Raw genomic sequence first — 24,999 nt, 5'->3', positions numbered from 1 at the left:
GTCAATGGAAACGAAAATATTTTTTTCCGCGTTGACTTCTATTGCATGCAATACCGCATGTGGCCAGAGGTGGGGCACTGGAGAGCCTCAGAAATACTCGGGGATGGCTCGCCTGAATTCAGAGAGACTCGGAAACTGAGTATTTGAGTATTTCCAAACAACTCAGATCGGCTCCAGCATCCACGCACCTCTGGCCAAATGCGGTACTGCAGGTGAATGGATGCTGGCCAAAAAAAGGCAGGAATCCACGCCCAGGCATTTGAGGGGAGGGATCTCTAGGTCCTGTGATGTACTCAAATAAAGGGATTTTACAGGTAAACCAAAAATCCCAAATTTCTTAAATCTTATATCACTGGACACAGTTGATATTCATGTCTACTTGGGATGTCCCAAAGCAGTGAACATGAGGGTTGGGCAAGATGGCAGCAAGGCCAAACGGGTACAAACCCAAAATAAAACAGGGGAGAACCCCCACACAAATGCTGCCTGCAAGATCTTTTGCCCAAAGCTTGCGTCTACAGAGGCATGAGCATCTACCTGACCAGGAACCAGTCCGCAGACCTTTTTCAGCCATGACCCTTTTGCCGCGTACACACGCTCGGAATTTCCAAACAAATGTTTGATGGGAGCTTGTTGTGGGAAATTACAATCGTGTGTAGGCTCCATCGGACATTTGCTGTCAGAATTTCTGACAACAAAAATTTGAGAGCTGGTTCTCAAATTTTCTGGTCAGAAATTCCGAGCATGTGTACACAATTCTGATGCACAAAATTCCACTCGTGCTCGGAATCAAGCAGAAGAGCTGCACTGGCTATTGAACTCCATTTTTCTCGGCTCGTCATACGTGGTGTACATCACCACGTTCTTGACGTTTGCAATTTCCGACAACATTTGTGTGACTGTGTGTATGCAAGACAAGTTTGAGCCAACATCCGTCAGAAAAAAATCCATGGTTTTGTTGTCAGAATGTCCGATCGTCTGCACGCGGCATTTGACAGAAGCCGGCTGAACAGCAGTACACATGGACTGAATTTTGGTAGGTTTCTATTGAACAGGCCGATGCCGCCCGACATTCAGCCTGTGTGTACGGGCTTAAAGTGGTTGTAAAGGAAAATGTTGTTTTCCCTAAAGAGCTTCCTTTACCTTAGTGCAGTCCTCCTTCACTTACCTCATCCTTCCATTTTGTTTTAAATGTCCGTATTTCTTCTGAGAAATCCTCACTTCCTGTTCTTCTGTCTGTAACTCCACACAGTAATGCTAAGGCTTTCTCCCTGGTGTGGAGAAAGCCTCTTGAGGGGGGAGGAGGCGAGCAGGCAAGTCGGGACACTCTCTACTTTGCAGATAGAGAAAGGAGCTGTGTGTTAGTGGGCGTCCTGGCACTCCTGCTCACCCCCTCCCCCCTCAAGATACTTTCTCCACACCAGGGAGAAAGCCTCGCATTACGGTGTGGAGTTACAGACAGAAGAACAGGAAGTGAAGATTTCTCAGAAGAAAGAAGGACATTTAAAAGCAAAATGGAAGGATGAGGTAAGTGAAGGAGGACTGCACTAAGGTAAAGGAAGCTATTTAGGGAAAAAATTATTTTCCTTTACAACCCCATTAAGGTGGAAGAAACAGAAAATCAGACTGATGAAATTAAGCACACCACATTTTTGCTGGCCAAGCCTGCGTGTTATCTTTTGCAAGAAGATGAAGTGAAGGATATTGAATCTGGATGCCAAAAGAACCACATCCAGCCTCTGTCCCCAGACAAATCTCTGCAAGCAACTCTGGGTGAGGGGCCCATTCTGACAGAGTCAATTGCTGACAGCGGTGAAAAATCTAAAATCGGCAATTTTCTACATCAGTTCTTGTAAGTGAGGATGCACTTGGCAAATAATTCAATTGGTAGGTTGAGTTCTGCTTTAAACAAAAACTTAAAGATATTTGAACCCTGGCTTGTTTTATTTTGTTTTTCATAAAAAGCACAAATGAGCTCTTAGACCAACCACTGGTTATGTTAAGAAAAAAAAAATGAAAAATGGAAACAAGTGACTGACATTCACTACAAATATACTTACTTCTTCAGTGTCTTTGCTCCCGATGATGAATGGGGTTGGAGGTAGAATGGAATCTTATTAAATTTGGGCATGTTTTTCTACAAAAAAGCATGAAATGAAGGTTATTAGATTTAAATAAACAGACCTCTACGTGTTCACACATTTAAAATGGAAGTAGCATGGCATTCGCTGGTTAACCACTTCAAGACTAGCAGTTGTTTACCATGAATGGCCCATTCCATTTTTTTCATTACTGCAGCTTGAAGCCCATTGGATAACAACTTTGTAATACCTTATGATATCAAAACTAAAACTGAATGAATGTACAATCGCATTTAGATCTACCACTAAAAAGTACAAGGGCCTGTCCGATTTGACACACACTGAATGGATTGTTTAGGTGTGTCCTCCTCTTATATCGATTTTTCTAAAGGAGATTGAACAATCAGATTGTATAGTGTATGACCATCTTTAAGTTTAGTCAGTCTGCAGTCACATTTATCTGTAATGAAGTATGTCAGATGTTAATCAGGTAGCAGGGTTCAGTAGAAACATTCTGTGCAGGGATGACAGGTCCTCTTCACTGCTGCTAAGAGTTCTGACAGGAGCCTGCCCCCTCCTTCCTCCATTGAGAAATGCCCGCTAATTGATTACACTGCATGCAACATGATCTGTGAATGGGAGAGAGAATCCTCTCCATCATCAGACGGTTCCGCATTCACAGATTGTGGTACATGCAGTGTAATCAATGTACAGGCTCTTCTTAATGGAGGAAGAAGGGGGCGGGTCTTTAGTAAAGCAGCTCAAAGACGAGTCTCACCTATTGGCTCTCTCTGTGCCAGAAATTCAGCAGCAGGAAGAGGACCTGTCATCCCCGCACAGAGGATTTCTACAGGATCCAGTAACATAACAGATGGGGACATACTTCATTAAAGGTAAATGATGCGACTCCAGCTATTGGAGCATAATTATTTTTTTTACTAAACTTCAGCTTTAAAAACAAAACTATATATTAAATAAAGGATGAGCTCAGGCGTGTTCGCAACTCCACGTGCTCGCGCCTGCCAGGAAGCTGACACTCGGCAGTGCTAATCACAGGTAGTGAGAAATTTCCAGATCTGTGCAGCCGCGGAACGGGGAATGTCTTACTGCCTGTGATTAGCGCTGCGGAGTGTCAGCTTCCTGGCGAGCACGTGGAGTTGCAAACACGCCCGAGCTCATCCTTATTATTAAACATTTGTGTGCTATGTTTAATAAAAAAAAACTAGCAAACAGAAAGGGGATAAAGGGATTAATTAGCAGCTAAATAACAAAAAATCATTATTAAAATTAAACAAACTTTTATTTTTATTTTCATTATATGTTTGCTGCAGCTTAAAGTGGATGTAAAGTCAGAAAGTATCTTAATGCATTCTATGCTAAACAGGAGGGAGGGGGCAGAAGCACCGAAGAGGGAACCGAGAGGAGGAGAATCTGGACTGCTCTGTGCAAAACCACTACACAGAGCAGGCAAGTATTACATGTTTTTTTTTTTTCCCTTAAAAATAACAAAGACTTTACAACCACTTTAAGGCCCCTTTCACACCAGCGAACTGATCAGATAAGCCTGTCTGTTTTTCAGGCGGACCCGATTGGACCACCCATTGGTTTCTATGGGGAAGCTGATGTCAGCGAGCATGTGTTTGCCGACACCCGTCGGCATCCGATTCGATAAAAAAAAAACTGATGGATGGGGATACGTTCCTCATCCGTCCGGCAGTTCGGAAAAAATGACAGTCGGATGAAAACGGACAGGCGGTCTGTTGCCATCCGACCATCCCATAGGGAACAGGGGGCTGTGTTCCCCTGCTCAGCAGGGATCAGCGAACAGATTCCTCTTTGAGCAGGTGGATCTGCTTGAAGGAACCCTCCCTATCTGAAAAGGGTCTAGGAAAGAAAGAAACAAGCCGGTGGCCAGCACCAACATGGTTGAAAAGCCTGTACAAATTTTACAAAAATTATACCAAATGATCACTGCAGCTAGTTGTTCTAAACATTTAAGCAGGAGCCAATGATTGGCTCCTGCTCACTGTCCAGGACTGCAGCAGTCACGCTAAAAATGCCCCCTGGTAGAAGTGTTCACAACAACGGAAAAAACGTACTGGGGGCTAATGTACAGTCAGGATATTTATGTAGATGGTCCCAATTAGTGGATAATATGATTAATTTCTTGATTGTACAGACTGCTTAAATACACATATATATATTATTTTTATATATATATATATATATATATATATATATATATATATATATATATATATATATATATATATATATATATATATATATATATATATATATTTATTTTATATGTGGACATTGTCTGATAATCATCCACAGTTTTTACATTATATGTGTTACATATGTTTTCCCTATAAGAGAAAAAAAAAGAAAAAAAAAAAAAAGAAAAACACTTACATCCACAGTTATATCTACCACCCATTGTGGAACAGTTTCATTGAGTAGCATGGATTCAGTCTCTCCGCCGGAATCTCTACACAGTAGCCTTGAAGAGAAAGAAATGGCAACCATTACTCTAGTAAAAAATGCAGACAAAAAGATTTATTCAAAAGTGAAATGTTCCCTTTTAACCCAGAGAGAGCAAACAAAACAAAAAAACTGATATGCTTCCCATTTGCCTATTTTAATTAAAGGAAAAGTTCACATTTAGAAAAAAAAAAAAAAAAACTTGGATTGGTGGAGGAGCTGGCGCTTCCTAGGGCACAGAGAACCCAGCTTACTGTTACCCTGTTTTATGCTCCTAAAGCAACTGTATTACATTGGAAACCGCAGAGGCCCCTTCCCTAACTTTTTGAAAAGCTCCGATCGATAAGGCATTGACTTGAAAAAGAGTAGTTGGGTCTCCGATACTTCTGCTCTTACATGAGGCTGTCCTGACACCTGTTCCTGGCAACTCTCATCGTTTTGGCCTTGGTGACAACTTATACTGCGGTTAACCTTCATGTGGTGCTTTATTGCCCCCCCCCCCCTTGTGGGGATACAATATCAGTTTGATTGAGGTTACTGTAAGGTTGCTATAGCATTGGTATAGTCAAGATTCAACGTTTTTGGATGATTTCCCAATCATCATTTTGAGTATATCCTTGGATATACGCCTATTTTGTCAATCTGTGCAAGTAACTAATTTTTTTTTTTTGGGGGGGGGGCTCATATAACTTGTTTTGTATTGCTTTTATGTGCAAAACCAATACAAATAATTTTCCATATTTTTTTTTTTTAATGAACATTCTTTTTGCAGGTAAATGTGCACTTACTATTTTTTTTTTCTGTAGGAGCCTGCAAAGCATTGCACCAGCAATCAGCAGATAGCTTGTGACATGCAGGTCTGAGCGTAATCTGTCTGACCGTACATCATACAGGCAGGCATACATACAGGCAGGCATTTTCACATTGACATGTAGACTTAATGAACTACCACAGCGCTCAACAGCACCACGCTAGTTCATTAAGGACTACAAGCCGGCATCCGCAAAGGATGTCAGTACTTGTAGTCCAGAACTCTAAATGAATGACGCAGCGGTGTGGGCAGAGCCCCGCACAGCCGCACTCTACAAAAAGTGACAGCTTGTGCGGGGAACTTCTCCCCATACTGCTGTCACAGGGAAAGAGGTGATTGGCAATCAGTGGTAGCGTGACATGTTCCACCCTAAAAACGTTCCAAAAGGTGAACTTATACTTTAAATATAATTGAACAAAATTACCTCAAATGTTCCATGCTTTCAAACAAGTTGCACATATGGATATTTAATGGTGTATGTCAAGAAAAAATTAATCTACCAGAAAAAAAGCCCTGTTGTGGGCTGACCACAGCATTTTTGTGGACCGAGTTGTGTCAGCCCTGTCCAGTGTATTGCTAAATTATTCAATCCTATTCTTAAGACTGCTACAACCAGGCTCATCATTCTATAGTTCAACCCAAAAACTAGGAGAGTTCTTTGAGATAACAAAAAGTGTGCAGAGGACATATTACAGCTCAGAGCTTCTGATAAAAGCAATGCTTCCAATGGTATTAAACAGGCTAAAAGAGAAAATAAGAGAAGTGCATTGATAAGGTTTACATACACTAAAAAGTTAAGCGTAGTTATAAACACCTTTTTGGAGTTTAACGGCCAATTCACACTAGTTGTTCACACTTGTTCACCAATGCCAGAAGTCTGCCAAGCAAAACAGGTGAGTTGGAAGCTATGGTGCATGAGGAGAGCTATGATGTAATTGGTATTGCTGAAACTTGGCTTCAATCCTCACATGACTGGGCTATTAATATTCCTGGCTATGCTCTCTTTCGGAAAGACAGGGTAAAAAGGAAAGGTGGAGGGGTCTGTCTCTATGTGAGAAGTGACCTCAAAGCAAGCGTGAAAGAGAACCTGGTTGATGGAGAGTGTGGTGAGGCTGAAGCATTATGGGTGGAACTGCATACAGATGTGCGTAGTTCAAAATTAATCATTGGAGTTTGTTATAAACCACCCAATGTTAATGAGGAGGTGGAGACTCAGCTCCTTGCACAGATGGAAAGGGCTGCAAGGGCTGGGACGGTGATAATAATGGGGGATTTTAACTACCCAGAAATTGACTGGATTAATGGCACTTCTGGGACAGTTAAAGGACAAAAATTTAAAAACCTATTGCAGGACAATTTTATGGTGCAGTTTATTGAGGCCCCAACTAGGAATGATGCTCTGTTGGACCTGATAATCTCAAACCATGCAGAGCTTATTACTAATGTTCAGATAAAGGAACACCTGGGTAGCAGTGATCATAACATGATTTCATTTAATGTTAACTATAAGCAGGAAATACATACAGGAAATATTAAAACACTAAATTTTAAGAGAGCAAATTTTCCAAGGATGAGGGCTGCTCTCCAGGACTTGGACTGGGAGGGACTATTGACACAGATGAACACAGAACAGAAATGGGAATTTTTCAAAAAGACTGTGTGGAACCTCACTGCAAAGTATGTTCCCATGGGCAATAAGTTTAAAAGGCTAAAAATAAAACCTATGTGGCTCACGGACAAAGTTAAAAAAGCTATAAACAATAAGAAAGTAGCTTTTAAAAAATATAAAAATGAAGGAACACTAGTGTTGTTTAAATGTTACAAAGAATATAACAGGATATGTAAAAAGGAAATCAAGGATGCAAAAATTCAAAATGAACGACAGATTGCAAAAGATAGTAGGACAAACCCCAAAAAATTCTTTAAATATATTAATAGTAAAAAGGTGAAGTCTGAGCATGTAGGCCCCTTACAAAATAATCTAGAGTGGGTGACTGGGGACAAAGAGAAGGCAAATTTATTAAATGCTTTCTTCAGCTCTGTGTATACAATGGAGCATGGGGGAGCTCATGTCCAAAATGGGGGTGGGAGTGACACAGCCCCAAATCCACAATGGCTCAAAAGTGATATGGTCCAGAAATATTTAGACAGAATAAAGGTGGATAAAGCACCTGGACCAGATGGCATCCACCCACGGATCCTAGGTGAGTTGAGCTCTGTCATTTCAAAGCCACTGTATCTAATATTTAGGGACTCATTAATGACAGGAATAGTACCACTGGATTGGCGTAGAGCCAATGTGGTGCCTATATTTAAAAAGGGAACAAAGTCTTTACCAAGTAACTATAGACCTGTTAGTCTAACTTCTATAGTTGGGAAGATACTGGAACGTTTAATAAAAGACCACATGGATGAGTTCTTGCAGGAAAAAAACTATTTAAGCAGCAGACAACATGGATTCATGAAAGACAGAAGTTGTCAGACAAACCTGATTTCCTTTTATGAAGAGGTAAGTAAAACCCTGGACAGAGGCGTGGCTGTGGACGTGATATATTTGGATTTTGCAAAAGCGTTCGATGCAGTTCCACACACACGGCTCATGTGTAAGGTAAGGTCTACAGGATTGGATATATCAGTTTGTAAATGGATAGAAAATTGGCTGAAAGCCAGAATTCAGAGAGTCGTGGTTAATGATTCTTACTCTGAATGGTCCAATGTTATCAGTGGTGTACCCCAAGGTTCAGTGCTGGGACCCTTACTTTTCAATATATTTATAAATGATATTGGATCTGGGATCAAAAGTAACATTTCTGTCTTTGCAGATGACACCAAGCTATGCAGTGGAATAACGTCCTTGCAGGATGTCTCCAATTTACAAGCCGACCTCAATGCTCTGTCTAATTGGGCGACTGAGTGGCAGATGAGGTTTAATGTTGATAAATGTAAAGTTATGCACTTGGGGGCTAAGAATATGCATGCATCATACATACTAGGGGGAGTACAACTGGGGGGATCTGTAGTGGAGAAGGATCTGGGGGTTTTAGTTGATCATAAGCTCAATAATGGCATGCAATGCCAAGCTGCGGTTTCCAAAGCGAGCAAAGTCCTTTCTTGTATTAAGAGAGGTATGGACTCCCGAGACAGAGATATAATTTTGCCCCTGTACAAATCATTAGTAAGACCTCATCTGGAATATGCAGTTCAGTTTTGGGCACCAGTTCTCAAAAAGGATATCGGAGAACTGGAGAAAGTGCAGAGAAGAGCAACCAAACTGATAAGAGGCATGGAGGAGCTCAGCTATGAGGAAAGATTAGAAGAACTAAATCTATTCACTCTTGAGAAGAGGAGAATTAGGGGGGATATGATCAACATGTACAAATATATAAGAGGTCCATACAGTGAACTTGGTGTTGAGTTATTCACTTTACGGTCAACACTGAGGACAAGGGGGCACTCTTTACGTCTAGAGGAAAAGAGATTTCACCTCCAAATACGGAAAGGTTTTTTCACAGTAAGAGCTGTGAAAATGTGGAACAGACTCCCTCCAGAGGTGGTTCTGGCCAGCTCAGTAGATTGCTTTAAGAAAGGCCTGGATTCTTTCCTAAATGTACATAAAATAACTGAGTACTAAGATTTGTAGGTAAAGTTGATCCAGGGTAAATCCGATTGCCTCTCGGGGATCAGGAAGGAATTTTTTCCCCTGCTGTAGCAAATTGGATCATGCTCTGCTGGGGTTTTTTGCCTTCCTCTGGATCAACTGTGGGTATGGAGTTGGGTGTATGGGATTGTATTGTGTTTTTTATTTTGTTTGTTTATTTTTTTGAGGTTGAACTGGATGGACTTGTGTCTTTTTTCAACCTGACTAACTATGTAACTATGTAACTATGTAACTATGTAGTTCATTGATTTGCATTAGCGCAGCTGTAAAAAGCAGGTGAATGCTAGGACACCTAAAATACAATTGTTTTCAGATGTACCGTTCACACTACAATGCTGCGTTGTGTAGCATTGCATTAAAATTAAACATGTATGCATTTTAATGCAACAGGTCAACGTGTAAAACGCAGTGCAATGCAAGTAAAGAAAAAGTTTGCGACTTACAGGAAGTAATGTCCTGCTAAATGCAGTGCCTTTTAATTGCATGTTAAAGCACACGCCAAAATGTGCACCAACGCAAGTCAACGTGCTAAAATGCACATAAAATGGATGGAAACGTACATAAATTTTCACTGCATTTTATTGCAAGTCAGTATGAATTCAGTACAAATAAAATTCACCAGTCGATTGTCTACTAGACCCCTGATGTTTCATTAAAGAGAATCTGTCACACTTTCAAGAGCTATTGGTCCCCTATGCGATGGCAATAAAGATAAAATGAAAAAAGAAAAAGTGTAAAAAAATGACTAACACCTAAGCACTTAAACCCCTCCCCTTTGGGAGCAACTACAAATAAAAATGTTAATTGCCCTACACATGTTGGAGTAAGAGCAATATGTCTAGCGACATTAGTCACAGTTAACGCTAAAATTATGATCTGTAAGACCTTTTAACGCGTCTTTTATGTGGTTGTAAAGGCTTTAAGGCTAAGCATTAAGGCATAAAGCTTTGCAATTGCTGTTCCAACCCTCTTCTCCCTAAATACATACCGAGTCCTGTATCAATTCAGCGTTGTGCCCGGCTTCTAGTTTCCCCTCTTCCCGCTCTCTGGCTGAGAGCAGCAGGAGCGATTGGCTTCTGCTGCTGTCAAACAAATCCCTTGAGAAGGGAGAAAGGGCAGGACCAAGCCACACTGTGTGTGTCTATAGGTACACACAATCTGGCTCAGGAGAAAGCCCGCACATATGCCACCATAGGAAGTAGCTTCCTTTGGTGACACACAGAGAAGAGGAGGAGCTGGAAGTTCCGGCAGGAGACCCCAGAAGAGGAGGATTGGGGCCACTCTGAGCAAAACCATTGCACAGAGCAGGTATGGTCTGATGTGTTAGGTAGCTATTTGCTTGATGTTACCTCATATTTTTAATTAAAAAATAAATAAAAAACTTGGCCAATATATTGTGTGCACTAAAACAATGTTTTCAGAAAATATATAATATTTGGGGATTTTAGCTAATCTTCACACCTAAAATTATTATTTCTAACAGGTGCAAAAAGGTCTGTCAGCGAAAGGGTAAAATAGGTCAGGTGTACATAAGAGACATGGCTAAAACACCCGTTAACATAACTACATACATACGTAAAATAGTATAGTATTTGGAGTCCCTGGTAAACAATAGCCTATCCTTCTCCTAGATAGGTTTTGATTATTTATCTCACACCTGACCTATTGAAACTTAAAGTAAAGCCCAATTATAGCAAAAACATAAAAGTGTCCCAGGAACAGGAAGTGATGAGATGGCTCTCAAAAAGGACAAAAAAAAGCAATAAGAGCACTCTCTGTTAGATCTTTCTTTTTTTACTGCCGCTTGTCCCCATGACCCCTGGTCACCTTAATGTCCTGGTGTAAAATAGATTAAGAATGGTGGAAAAACAAAAAAGAACAGCAATAAAAACCTGACAAGGTCTCCTTCCCACTCTACACAAAACAAAATAAAGTTTTGATCAGAGCTGCGTTTTACCCTTTAGATCAGGGGTCCTCAAACTTTTTAAACAGGGGGCCGGTTCACTGTCCCTCAGACCGTTAGAGGGCCGGACTATAAAAAAAACTATGAACAATTTCCTATGCACACTGCACATATGTTATTTTGAGCCCCCCCTCACTGTCATTTCAGACCATCATTGCAAGACCCCCCTCACCACCATTTCAAATTCAAGCCATCATTTCAAGCCCCCCCCCCCCTCACCATTGCAAGCCCCTCACGATCATTGCAGCCCCTCCCCCTTCATCATTATAAGCCCCTCATTGCAAGCCCCCCCTCACAATCATTAATTGCAAACCGATCATGATCATTGCAAGCCCCCCCCACCTCATCATTACATTATCATCATCATCCCCGCATTGCAAGCCCCCCCCCTCGCCATCATCAGTGTAAGCCCCTCATTGCAAGCCCCCCCTCACAATCATCAATTGCAAGCCGATCAAGATCATTGCAAGCCCCCCCAATCATCATTACATCATCACCATCAGCCCCTCATTGCAACCCCCCCTCACCTTTGTAAGCCCCCCTCACCATCATCATTGTAAGCCCCTCATTGCAAGCCCCCCCTCACAATCATTAATTGCAAGCCGATCAAGATCATTGCAAGCCCCCCCAATCATCATTACATCATCATCATCATCAGCCCCTCATTGCAACCCCCCCTCACCTTTGTAAGCCCCCCTCACCATCATCATTGTAAGCCCCTCATTGCAAGCCCCCCTCACAATCATTAATTGCAAGCCGATCAAGATCATTGCAAGCCCCCCCAATCATCATTACATCATCATCATCATCATCAGCCCCTCATTGCAACCCCCCCTCACCATTGCAAGCCCCCCCACCTTCATCATTACATCATCAGACCCTCATTGCAAGCCCCCCCCCACATCATCATTTCATCATCAGCCCCCCCCCCCCCCACCATCATCATTACATCATCATTTCATCATCATCAGCCTCCCTCACCATCGTAAGCCCCTCACAGCCTTTCTCCTTATTGTGCCAAACTGCTGTCATGATCCCGCTGTGTCACGATCCCGCTGTGTCACGATCCCGCTGTGTCACGATCCCGCTGTGTCACGATCCCGCTGTGTCACGAAGCTCACAGTGTTGGTAACAGTTTGGGCGCGCTGTGATAAATGTCCTGCCCTCCTCCTCCTAGACTAGCTCGAGTGATAGAGCCAGTGTTCTGTCTATCACACAAGCTGGTCTAGGAGGAGGAGGGCAGGTCATTTATCACAGCGCGCCCGAACTGTTACCAACACTGTGAGCTTCGTGACACAGCGGGATCAACAGTTCGGGCGCGCTGTGATAAATGTCTTGCCCTCCTCCTCCTAGACCAGCTTGTGTGATAGACAGAACACTGGCTCTATCACACGAGCTAGTCTAGGAGGAGGAGGGCGGGACATTTATCACAGCACCCCCGAACTGTTAACACTGTGATCTCCGTGACACAGCGGGATCGCTGTGTTACAACCTGCCGTGTAACCGGCGTTGCCTGTCAGGGTCGGGTGGGCCAGTTAAAAGTCCTCCGCGGGCCGCATGTGGCCCGCGGGCCGTAGTTTGAGGACCCCTGCTTTAGATCATAGGTCTTCAAACTACGGCCCTACAGTTGTTCAGGAACTACATTTCCCATCATGCCTAGTCACGTGTGTGAATGTCGGAGTTTTACAATGCCGCATAGGATGTGTAGTTCCGCAACAGCTGGAGGGCTGTAGGATCCCTGCTTTAGATGAATACATTCACAATCCTCTTCTCTTTTTTTATCTTAAAAGGTACTATCTGCAGAAAAAGCAACGTTATACATGAGACATGCAAGTAACATAAGATCGTAGAGGAGCCTTCACTATGGATTTGGCTATACCTGAACAGAGTACGTCCACCTGCTTCACCAAAGATTACTGGAGTATGAGGCGGCACCTGAAAATAGCCATTGCCTTTCTGGATCCGATTTTCCTGCTCTCCATTTACAACTGCACAAGAAAATGACAGAGATGGCAGACATCAGTTATGGATTCCTCAGTCATATTCACAATGTAGGCTTCCCTTCACAGATTGTCAACTCACCGTGATTGACTTCATTTTCCTCTTCCTCCATGGGGTTGATGTGAGTTTTTGGCCAAAACTCAAGTAATGCTTGTAATAAAAGACCCCCAAGGTTCACTGCAAACACAAAACACTACTTTCATTCTATATGTTCACACAAGTCTGTCTTGGTGACAAAGAAACTAAAATTAAAACTAAGGATCCAGAGCCTAAACGCAAGAAAAAAAAAAAAAGGAAGAATTAAGCCCTGTACACACGCTCGGTTTTCTCGGCGTTAAAAAGTCAGCCGAGAAAACCGAGGGGAAAGCCGAGAACCCGACAGGAAAACTGCCATGGAGCTTTGGCCGGGAATCTTGGCCGTGTGTAGGCTTCATCAGCACTGCCTCGCAGTCTTTCCCATAGGTAAGTAATAGATCTGGCGGGGAAAAAAAATAAAGAAGGAAACTAACCTAGGCACCACATCAACTAATATTAAATAACATATGTTTACCTTATACGTATATTATATATATATATATATATATATATATATATATATATTATTATATATATATATATATATATATATATATATATATATATATATATATTAAAATTAATAAAATAAAAAAAAGATACCATAATACTATTTACTTAAAGCCAAACTCCAGGTTTACTTTCACGTTAAATAGCTCTTTTGGGCCAAGCCAGCCCAAACAAACGAGTTACTTTACCAATTGATGTGACCGCTATCAGCACTGTATACATTTTATGTAGCATTAGCTACCCACATTATACAGGGCTGTGTTCCAGCAGCAGATACAGGGGCTTTCCATCTGTTGCCAGAACAAAATTAAACCACAGGAAACCTTGTATGTTTTGCAGTGAATACAAGGCTTCCTTTTATTGGCTGGGGTGAAGCGGCGGGCAGATGATGTCACAATCTCCACCCTGGGCCAAACAGTGGAGATTTGGCGGTCTTTATTACAGCTGTCTTTATTACAGCATAATCAAGCAGGTATAAATTGAAGAAAAGACTGGTTGACTCTGTCGACACCTTTATGGAAGACGGTTTAAAAATTCTTCTTGTACAAAGACATCAGAGGCACAGGATCAATGAAAAGCTGACATGTTTCACACCACTATGGGGTGCTTAGTCATGACTAAGCACCCCATAGTGGTGTGAAACATGTCAGCTTTTTATTAATATATACACATTTCGATCATAGAGGACTGAAAACAAGAAGAACTATTATGAATGCACTGACTAGATAATTAATTAATAAAATTGATACCTTTTGGATTAACTAACTAACACATGATATGTAGAAGAATTACGTGAAGAGGGGTCTAAAATCAATTACAGTGAGATCTGGGCCAATATAAGCTTAAATTAGATCAACACATTAAAGACTAGAGACATAACAGACATATATATATATATATATATAAAATATCAGGGACAGGTAATCCTTCTTGGCCTCCTAGAGGCTCGAGCTGCCGAAAAGAGGTGAAAGCCAAAGATAAAGGAGAAGGAGAGAAATTGAATTGGGCGGCAGCCGACAGCTTTTCATTAATCCTGTGCCTCTGATGTCTTTGTACCAGAAGAATTTTTAAACCATCTTCAATAAAGGCGTCAACAGAGCGTGGCTGTCCAGTCTTTTCTTCGATTCCTTCCTACATGCAGAGCCAGCACCCATTTCCATCAGCAGGTGGGATGCATTATAAGATATCTGTGGTGTTCTTTTGTTATAAATCGAGCAGGTGATTTGATTTGTGACATTCCCATGCTAAATTAGTTAAAATTTATAGTTGGTATAAAAGTTTTCATTCAAGTAAAATATAAGACCCCTATCCGTAGCTTACAAGTTAACATTTTCTCTAGAAATCTTTTATTTATGGAATTTGCTTTTCGATATTTATAGAGCTTCCACTCCTTCAATCACTGATCTCATGCCTACATGGATACAATGCACCATGTTCATAGTGGAAAGAAGGACAAGAGACAGAAAGCGGTGTATGGAGAGGAGGAGTGTTTTAGAAGACACAAACAGATTGTGTGTGAGTTGGAGTGGGATGATAACATTATACACAGCCCATTTGATGTACTGCCTCTCTTCGGCAAAACATGGTAATTAGCTGTGTAGAAAAGAAAAGGTCAGTAAAAATTGTTAGTTTCTCTACTTATCTCAAAAAAAGGGGTTGTACTACACTAGGTAGTGACATGGCGGACTTTCAAAGGCAATGACAGGGACATTTTGAGTTATATAAAAATAGATTTAATTACAAAAATACAAATATACAAATAAATTTCAATAAATGTTGAGAAAAATACATAAATACATATAAAGCAATATATTTATCTCGCCGACGCGTTTCGCCTTGCGGCTTCTTCGGGACGAGCTTTGAGATTTTATGACAAGAAGATATTGCTACTTGTATACGTCTGAAAAGAAATATACATTTGTAACATACAAACAACATAGAAACATAATCGTTTCTATGTTTCTATGTTGTTTGTATGTTACAAATGTATATTTCTTTTATACTCAAAATGTCCCTGTCATTGCCTTTGAAAGTCCGCCATGTCACTACCTAGTGTAGTACAACCCCTTTTTTTGAACTACTATTTCGGATGTGGGCTAATGTGAGTGCTTATATGTTATTTCCCCTCCCCCTCCTTTTTGAACTTTCTCTACTTATCAGCTTAAATATAATCCCTCTGTAATTTTAACTATGGCAACCTCCACTTCTGACACCAAGCGGGGACTCATAGGAGACTTATACTTTACTATGCAAACAGCTGTCAATGCTCACATACAGGTATATAGCCTTTGGTCATGGCAACAGATTCTGTGAAAGATAAGGACTGCAGCCAAGCACAGGAAAATTTGACGAAAGGTCTCTTTATCCCCTTTGCAGCGCCTGACTCAGCAGTTCATCCTTCATAGGAGTACATTACTCCACATTGAAGCTTTATACTTGCAACATCGCCACATTCCCCCAGATTTTCTCCTACACGTGGCACTGTCCCAAACTCCATTATTATTGGGAGTCTATCTTTTTGAACCTTAATTCATTCTGTCCTACGCAGGTGCTGGTGGATCCAAAAATCGCTATTTTGGGAATAATGCCTGAAAATATTCTTCCTGCTGAAATGCATTTATTGTGGATACGTTCCCTATATTTAGCACAAAAACTCATCTTACAGAAGTGGATTTCACCTTCACCTACGGCAGGGATATGCAATTAGCGGACCTCCAGCTGTTGCCAAACTACAAATCCCATGAGGCATAGCGAGACTCTGACAGCATCAAGCATGACACCCATAGGCAGAGGCATGATGGGACTTGTAGTTTGGCAACAGCTGGAGGTCCGCTAATTGCATATCCCTGACCTACGGCATATAATCAGTGGTGTGATATACTTTACTCTATACATAACTCCTCTCTCCGTAAACACAGAGGGTGCTCAGAGAAATTAAAAAGAAATTGGCCGCTGTGGCTAGAAACTAATAAATCAATATATTCATCTATACCTCAGGGGCTGGATGACAAAAGCCAGAGGTTCTCAACCCTGTCCTCAAGTACCCCCAACAGGCCATGTTTTGGGAATTTCTCTTAGATAAAATAGCTGTCCAAAATCCCAAGCCATTGATTCTGATTTAAAGCACCCCCTATGCAAGATAAAGGAAAACCTGCAAACATGGCCTGTTGGGGGTACTTGAGGAAAGGGTTGAGAACCACTGCTGAAACTAGCTGTTTACTTGGCTTTTTCCTAAGGGTGACAGTGCAATATAGCATTGTAGTAACAAATGCACAGTAATAGTAAAGTAATATATGTGGAACTCTTTCCTCAGTCTATACAGTGATGTACACTGTGAGAGGGTTACTTTTGGCATATGAGAGTCTTATAATTTCCTGTAAGGGGTCATTTTTCTTTTACGTCATCTCATGCTACGCAATATGTGCAATATTTGTTCTAAATTACAAAAAGTGTATGCTGTAACAGATGTTTTTCTTTTATAACAGAAGGCTCCATCTACATAGCTGCCTGTCATAGCCTTCTGACTCCACCCACATAGCTGCCTGCCATAGCCTTCTGACTTCACCCACATAGCTGTCTGTCATAGCCTGACTCCACCCACATAGCTGCCTGTCATAGCCTTCTGACTCCACCCACATAGCTGCCTGTCATAGCCTTCTGACTCCACCCACATAGCTGCCTGTCATAGCCTTCTGACTCCACCCACATAGCTGCCTGTCATAGCCTTCTGACTCCATCCACATAGCTTGTTGCAGTTACACATTTTTAGGCATTCTCATGTTTATTTCTTTTTGTTGTATTGGTATGACACAAATAATTGCATTCCAAGTTTGTGATGTTCTTGTAATTAAACTCACCTGTATCAATGAACAGGTGTAGACAATATAGAAAATCACACTGGCAACCAGTTAAAATGGAGAAAAATTAACTCAACCTTTCTGTTGTGTTTCTGTGTGCCACACGGAGCATGGAGAGAAAAAAAAAAAGAGCAGCAAAGAATTGTCTGATGATTTTAGAACAATTGTGAAGAAGCATGGACAATCTCAGGGTTACAAGTTCATCTCCAGAGATCCTAATGTTCCTGCGTCCACTGTGCACAACATTGCCAAGAAGTCTACAGCCCATGGCACTGTAACTAATCTCCTTGGGCATGGATGAAAGAGAAAAATTGATCAAAGCTTGCAATGAAGGATTGTTTGAACGGTTGATAAAGATCAACTTCCAGACAAATTCAAGCTGACCTTCAGGCACAGGGAACAACGGTGTCAGCTCGCACTATATGTCGCCATCTGAATGAAAAGGGAGGCTATGATAGGAGACCAAGGAGGACCCCACTACTGACACGGAAACATAGAAAAGCCAGATTGGAGTTTGTCAAAACTTACCTGAGGAAGCCAAAATCCTTTTGGGAGACTGTGCTGTGGACAGACGAAACAAAATTACAGCTTTTTGGTAAAGCCCATCATTCTACTGTTTTCAGATAAGGAAAAAAAAAAACTGAGGCCTTTAAAGAAAAAGAATACAGTCCCTACAGTCAAACATGGTGGAGGTTTACTTGATGTTGTAGGGTTGCTTTGCTGCTTGAGGCACTGCATATCTTGACCATGCCTTTATTCTGGGGTGCAAAGTAGGGTCCAGTGTCAGAAAGTTGGGTCTCTGTCAGAGGTCATGGCTCTTACAGCAAGACTGACCCAAGGCACATGTCAAAAAGTACCCAGAAATGGTTTAAAACAAAGCACTGGATAGTACTAAACTGGCCAGCAATGAGTCCAGATCTAATTCCCATAGAGCACCTGTGGAGAGATCGCAAAACGGCAGTTGGAAAAAGGAACCCTTCCAATCTGAGAGAACTGGAGCAGTTGGTGAAAGAAGAGGTGGTCAAAAATTCCAGTAGAGAGGTTAAAGAACTCATTGATGGTTATAGGAAGCGATCGACTGCAGTTTTTTTTCCCCCCAAGAGGTGCGCTGCCAAATATTAAATTGAGGGTGCCAATTATTTTGTCCACTCCATTTTTGGAGTTTTGCATGGAATGTGTCAGATTTGGCTTATTGTTTTTACACTTTTGTGTCATACCAATACAAAAAAATAAAATAAACATAAGAATGCCTACAATGCAACAATTTTCTGGGCAAAATGGTGCATTATCTGACAGTGCCAATATTTTTGGCCAGGACTGTAGCCATACACTCCACTACTATGGCTTGTCTATGAAGTTCATACAAAGTTTTAAGAGGACAAAAACATTTGAAAAGCTCGCAACAGACAAGGCTACCCTCCAGTGAGTACCCTAGAAGGTTTCCACATAAAACATGCACTAATGGAAGGAGTACCAGATAAAAGGATAAAGAGTCAAAATTCATTAATACCATAAAAACATTGAATGTGTTTTGGGGGGGGGGGGGGGGGTGGCAGAAAAAACAAACCCCCTCTTCATCAGGGCTTCAGTTAAAATAAAAGCCTTGAAGGCACCCAAAACAGAGCTTTGCTGTGTGACTCCATGTAGGGAAGTTAACTGCTGGATCAGAAGAGTTACTGTCAGTAATATCTGCTTGCGCACTCAAGAGCTTGATTCCATTCAGGTTCCTTATTTTAACTGAAGCTGTGATGATGGTGGAGTTTTTCTGACCCCTGAAACGTGTTGGCCGTTTTTTTTTTGTATAAATTGATAAATGAATCTGAACTTGTATCCTTTGGTCTGGCGCTTCTTCCATTAGTGCATGTTTTTTTCTGGTTTGGCAGTGTCTGCATCATTACAATCACAATGAATCACAGATTTGCAAAAAGGTAAGAAAAGACCTTTATATGCATAAAAGTCTCTGTATGGAGATTCGTTTTAACAAATCTGGTTTCCTGGTCAAACATTGTCACAACAGTAATAACAATTTAGCTCACATTTTGGATCGGATCCATCTGGGCTGCTGAAGCCAGCATCCTTAGCCGATACCCAGGCTGCAAAGCAGTCACTCTCATCTAAAGTAATGGTCAGCATCTGCCAAAAAATAAATACAAAATCTGGAGGTTACATTTAAGAACGATAATTTACAATGAAAAAATAAAATCCAGTCTACTGGAAAAACAGGATATATTTTTTTAAATGAGAGGCTTAAGAAATAATAGGACACATGTAGCTGTCAGCTACTTTCCTGGAAGATCATATATCATCCCAAGCACATTACATATTAATATTTTAATATTTATCTGAACAACATGTGCCCTGCTGAGACTCCACCCTCTCTAACAAGTTTTACCCAAAATTAGCTAGTCAAAGAGATGAGGGAGAGAGTGGGTATGAGAAATTTTTATACAAAAGTTGAGTTTTTTTAATATTTAAATTGCAAAAAGCCAAGTACAGTACTGTATTCTCTAGCACTACCACCTAGTGCACCCTCTGAGTATTACACGTGTTTAAAAAAATACACTTAAGGACACCTACCCCCGTCTTCAGATCAACAGAGAACCAATTTGGAACATAAACCATCTTAAACCTGGATTTAATTTCTTCTTCAAAGTCCACTTTTCCCAAATCCTCAACTTTGCAAGCCTGAAAAATCAAACAGACAGTTGGCAATCTCCAAATTTAAGCAAGACAAATAGTCACAATAGCGCCTTTATGAATAAACCCCACATGGGCGAAATGCATTGGGAGGGGGGTTTCGTTTATGGGTGGCGAACCGAGCTGAAGGCATTGCTCATCTTTTACTATTTTAGCTTTACATTCTGCTGATCTTGTGAGCGGCCTGGGCACCATTTTCCTGTAGTCTAAGCTGAGCCTGAAGAGCCTTACATCTCGACCAGCACCAAACTTGTAAGTGTGGAACTGTAGAAAATGCACAAATAATCAAACTATCTCCCAACAAAAACATTAAGAGGTTGATGTAGGCAATGACCAGACCACTTGGCTAAGAGGTCCAGTAATGCATGCTTCAATTGCCTATACACGGACAATAAGTGAGCCATTTAAACAGTCATAAATACTTGTTTGCAAGGCGTAAAATAGCAAGCATTGAGCTGTAACACACATTTATGTAGTACATGCTAGGTGCATTTGCAATACAAGAAAAAAAAACATATAAATAAATAAAACAACAGTGTCCAAACTGTCTCAGATAATATATAACAAAAAGCCTGGCGGAAAAGACATATGCTGACCCTACAATTTGAAACAGATTAATTGCTGACTTAAAGTAGAACTACAGGCAAAACTTTTTTATGTCATGCTGCAGGAATCGGGGTGCATGGCGGGGTCTGCAGCTTACGCATGTATTTGCAAATGTGTGCAAATAAATCCCTGTTCCTAACGCATATTGTTAGACAGGTCAATTTGGTTGGTCGCTGGCTGGTTGTAAGTTTGAGCATGGAAATCTATTTGTTTGACATACGTTGCCCTCCCAGTGGTCACTTTTTTGTACCCGAATATATTGTTCAGGCAACGCACGGACGCCCTTGTTGCCATAGTGCTATTTGCTGGGTGTTCAGTGTGACCATGTACCTTTAAGGAGGGGTGGCTCCTTCCAGGCTCACCTGTCCCCTACCTATCCGTTATAAATGCAAGTGCTTCCAAGATGGAGACTTTCAGTAGTTAGGGACTGCAGGAAATAGGGTGCCTTGGCGGGGCCTGCAGCTTACACATGTATTTGCAAATGTGTGCAACTAAACCCCTGTTCTTAACACATATTGTTAGACAGGTCAATTTCCTTTGTCGCTTCCTGGTTGGTAAGCTTGAGCATGGAAATCTCTTTATTTGTTTGAAAACCTTATTTATGTAATTTTGGATAGAGTAAGGGGGGTTCTAAGCCCCGAGAGATATTTTTTCCGCCATCTGTGTCCCATTGGAGAGATTTCCCTTCACTTCCTGTCCCAGAGCCAAACAGGAAGCAAGAGGAAATCCCTGCAAATTATGGGAATTCTTTGGGGACCCCCAGGTCACCAAAACTAGTGTCCCCATTTGAAGATTTCCCCTCTATTACTTTTCTTAAGTTTGGGATTTTCTTTAACTTCCACTCTTAAAGTGGTTGTAAACCCTTACAAACCACTTTTACCTACAGGTAAGCCTAGATTAAGGTTTAGCTGTAGGTGCAAGAAAGACGGGCACCAATGTCAACGGCGCAGGCGCACTGTGGAGAGCTTTAGAAACAGCGAGCGTGCCGTTTCTAAAGGAGATCGTTCGGTGACTGGAGGCTCCCGCAGGCATACACGGGAGTGACGTCATCGTGGCCCCGGCCAGTCAAATCACCGGAGCCGTGATACCTGAAAGTCCCTCCAGGAGAGATGGCGGCGATGGAGAAGGGGGAACGAGGACCTCTGCGGGGGCTTCGATCTCAGGCAAGTAGCATACTAGCTCATTATGCCTTTGTCTTGCAGGGTGTTTTTTTTTTTTGCAGAGGGTTTACTTCCTCTTTAATGATTATGGTGAGCAGGCAAATAGGGAGGGTGACTCTCCTTAACTGGGACACAGACAGCAATAAAAACTGACAGGTGTTCCAATCCCTCTCCACTCAAACAAAATAAAAAGTTTTGCCTTTAGTTATACTTTAATCAAAGCTCAGCTGTTTCATTTCCGTCACGGATTGATTTTGTAACACATATGTTTAAATGATCTCTTATGTGATCAAAAGGGAATCACATCCTGATCATAGAGATCAATCAATTACTAATTATACCTATAATTTTAAGCAAATCCAATCATCTAAGAAATCAATCATGCAAATTATGTCACTGCATATAGCATAACACATTTCTTACCAATCTGATTAAGAGCGAATTCATACTTACACTATGTGAAATCGCAGAGCAGCCAGACTGATTCAGCGTTTCAGCCGCTTTGCATTGCCGGCTGTTAAGGAGCAGTGTGATGCACGATTCAGCGCAACGCACTGCCTCCTTGTTTTTTGTACAAGCTTCATTTAAAGTGTAGAAAATGTACACTTCGTAAACTGCCATGTCGGGCGGCGCACTGTGCTGCCTGACATTGCCCTGTGATTCAGGCCAGTTGGGCCTGTAATGTCTGCATTCTAGCGCAGCACACTGAAGCGCAGCACTAGACTGCGTTGCAGTGTGAATGGGACACATAGGAAACAATTGTTTACTGTGTGTCCCTGCCGTGACAGACATTTTACCACAGCACACATAGTGCGAATTGGCCCCAAGTCTTTGTAATTGGTGCGAATTGGATCTGTATGTGTAAGGCTGGCAATACATTATACAATTTTCTTGTACAATTTTCCAAAACCATATGGAGGTCAAAACTAAACACTTTCAATGTGTATGCAATCAGGTAGGCCCCTTGCACTACATTAGTTGACAGTAACTCTAAAGGAAACTGAACCAGAAAACTGTATAATAAATGGGTCAGATTTTTTCATTCCACCCTGCTGGACGAATAAAAAGAAGGAAGACGACGACCCTATTTTCCCACCCACACTTTTGAGGTGGATGGGGGAATCCTCTCCACTGTGTCATTGTCTTCTGACAGCGGGGAGACTCCCCCATCGTCAGAATACACAGATCAGCGTTTCTTTTTTCAACAGGGCGGCTGAACAGAAGTCGAATGATAAAATTGACTTCTGTTCAACCACAGCGCCCATACATATATTGAAATTCAGCCAGTCCCTGCTTTACTGCCTGGATTTCAATTCATGTATTAAGGGTACTATTACAGTATCATTTTAGTACTTACTTTCAAAACATCCCAATAGGCCACGTTGTTATTTGTATCTTTGGTTAGTATGTGCCTTTTGTCATTGAGAATGTTGCACTGAATAATGCTAGCGCCTCCTGGAGAGAGAGAAACACAAACAACGACCGAACTGAAAAGCTAACTATAAATAAAAAAATGCACTTTTATGTATTAAATTAAAAAATAAAATAAGAAGTACAGTTTTTTTCAGGTTATCTATAGTTTGAACAATGCTGATGCATGCAAAGTGAGGACAAAAAAAAATTGATCATTTTGAAATACAGGGTATAAACAGTAGAAACACAGTCAAGAGCAAATTTCTAGTGCTCAGGAATATAATGCTACTCAAACCAACCCATTCCTATTAAGATAAACCATCCCTAGTTAAAGTATTTACATAAGCTATGCTGTATTTAATTGAAAATTCATCGCTACCGCTATGCTGACATTTTTTTTAATCATCTTTGACACATCCAAACACATTCCAGAATCATGATGCTGCTTCTTGTCACCAGGCTTTCATTCCGTTAAGGTCCTGGCAGAATCAATTAACATTGTTTGCAGATTGTGCAAGGCTTCCCTAGCCCCTGCCAGGACCTCGGCTGAAGAGGGAGGGGGGAGCAGTTGCATGTGTTTGAAGCTAAAGTGTCCAGGATGACCAAAACAACGTTTGTTTGTTTTTTAGAAAATTGGGAACAAATACAGTTTAGCATATGCATATAAAATTTAACTAGAGATGCTTATCCTGATTGGCATAGAATGGCAACATTGTCCATCAGATAGAATGATTTAGAATTATGTTTCTCTAATAAGGCGTTGTGCACCAGAAAACATTATAAAAATTATAATGCAAGCACATACACATTACCCCAGAGGTTTTAAAAGGGGTACAAGCCAAAGCTTGTTCTGCAATCCTGTGACACGTTTTCAGCAGACAGCAGTCTGAAGCCCGCTGTCGGCTGTTGTCACAGAGCTGGTCCATGCTCGGGCAAGATTGCATCAGTGAGGTTGGGATCCGCCCACATGCCTGGACCAGCACCCAGCTCAGCAAGCTGTTGAGAGGCTGAGCCCGACGCTCCCGCCCCTCCACAGCCCAGCGCTCCAGAGAGCTTTAGGGGAGGGGGGTTTGGAGGCAGAGCAGGGAGCCGGAGACTGACTGTCACAAGCTCTTTGCTCAGGGAGCCCTGAGAACCGAGTGATCAGCATTGTTTATTCGCTCAGTTTTCAGTCTAATGCCGTGTACACACAACCGTTTTTCGGGTTGTAAGAAATTACGTTTTTTTTTAATGTCATTAAAAACGATCGTGTGTGGGCTCCAGAATATTTTTCACGATGTAAAAAAAAAATTCAAACATGCTCTAATTTTTCACATTGTTTTTAACGTCGTAAAAAATGGTTGTGTGTGGGCTTGAACGACGTGAAAAAAACGCACATGCTCAGAAGTTATGAGACGGGAGCGCTCGTTCTGGTAAAACTAACGTTCGTAATGGAGATAGCACATTCATCATGCAGTAACATACTGAAAAAGCGTGAATCGTCTTTTACTAACACTAAATCAGCAAAAGCAGCCCCAAGAGTGGCATCATCTGGATGGAACTTTCCCTTAATAGTGCCGTCGTAAGTGTTGTACGTCACCGCGCTTTGCTAGAGCATTTTTTTTTCACAATCGTGTGTAGGCAAGGCCGTTTTAACAATCGGGTTGAAAAAAACGTTGTTTTTTCTAGACCATTAAAAAC

At 41.4% G+C, this 24,999-nt stretch overlaps 1 protein-coding gene across 4 annotated transcripts in view; it reads right to left on the bottom strand.

The window, feature by feature from the left end:
• WDR48 (WD repeat domain 48) overlaps positions 1-24,999 on the bottom strand; it is a 52,439-nt gene that overhangs the window by 6,796 nt on the left and 20,644 nt on the right. For 2 of the 4 annotated variants that reach the window (XM_040352767.1, XM_040352768.1), the window contains exons 11-18: positions 23,264-23,361; positions 20,021-20,128; positions 19,480-19,576; positions 17,972-18,004; positions 13,083-13,178; positions 12,880-12,988; positions 4,500-4,587; positions 2,061-2,137 (exon numbers count right to left, since the gene is read on the bottom strand). In XM_040352767.1, coding sequence (XP_040208701.1) covers positions 2,061-2,137; positions 4,500-4,587; positions 12,880-12,988; positions 13,083-13,178; positions 17,972-18,004; positions 19,480-19,576; positions 20,021-20,128; positions 23,264-23,361 — 706 coding nt within the window. The remainder of the gene's footprint in view (positions 1-2,060; positions 2,138-4,499; positions 4,588-12,879; positions 12,989-13,082; positions 13,179-17,971; positions 18,005-19,479; positions 19,577-20,020; positions 20,129-23,263; positions 23,362-24,999) is intronic. The other 2 variants (XM_040352769.1, XM_040352770.1) reach the window with 1 other exon arrangement.

Source organism: Rana temporaria, chromosome 5, assembly GCF_905171775.1.
Source record: "Rana temporaria chromosome 5, aRanTem1.1, whole genome shotgun sequence".
In the NCBI taxonomy this organism is placed as follows: Eukaryota; Metazoa; Chordata; class Amphibia; order Anura; family Ranidae; genus Rana; species Rana temporaria.
The sequence above is the reverse complement of the archived record's forward strand: the minus strand, read 5'-3'. Positions and strand labels throughout refer to the sequence as shown.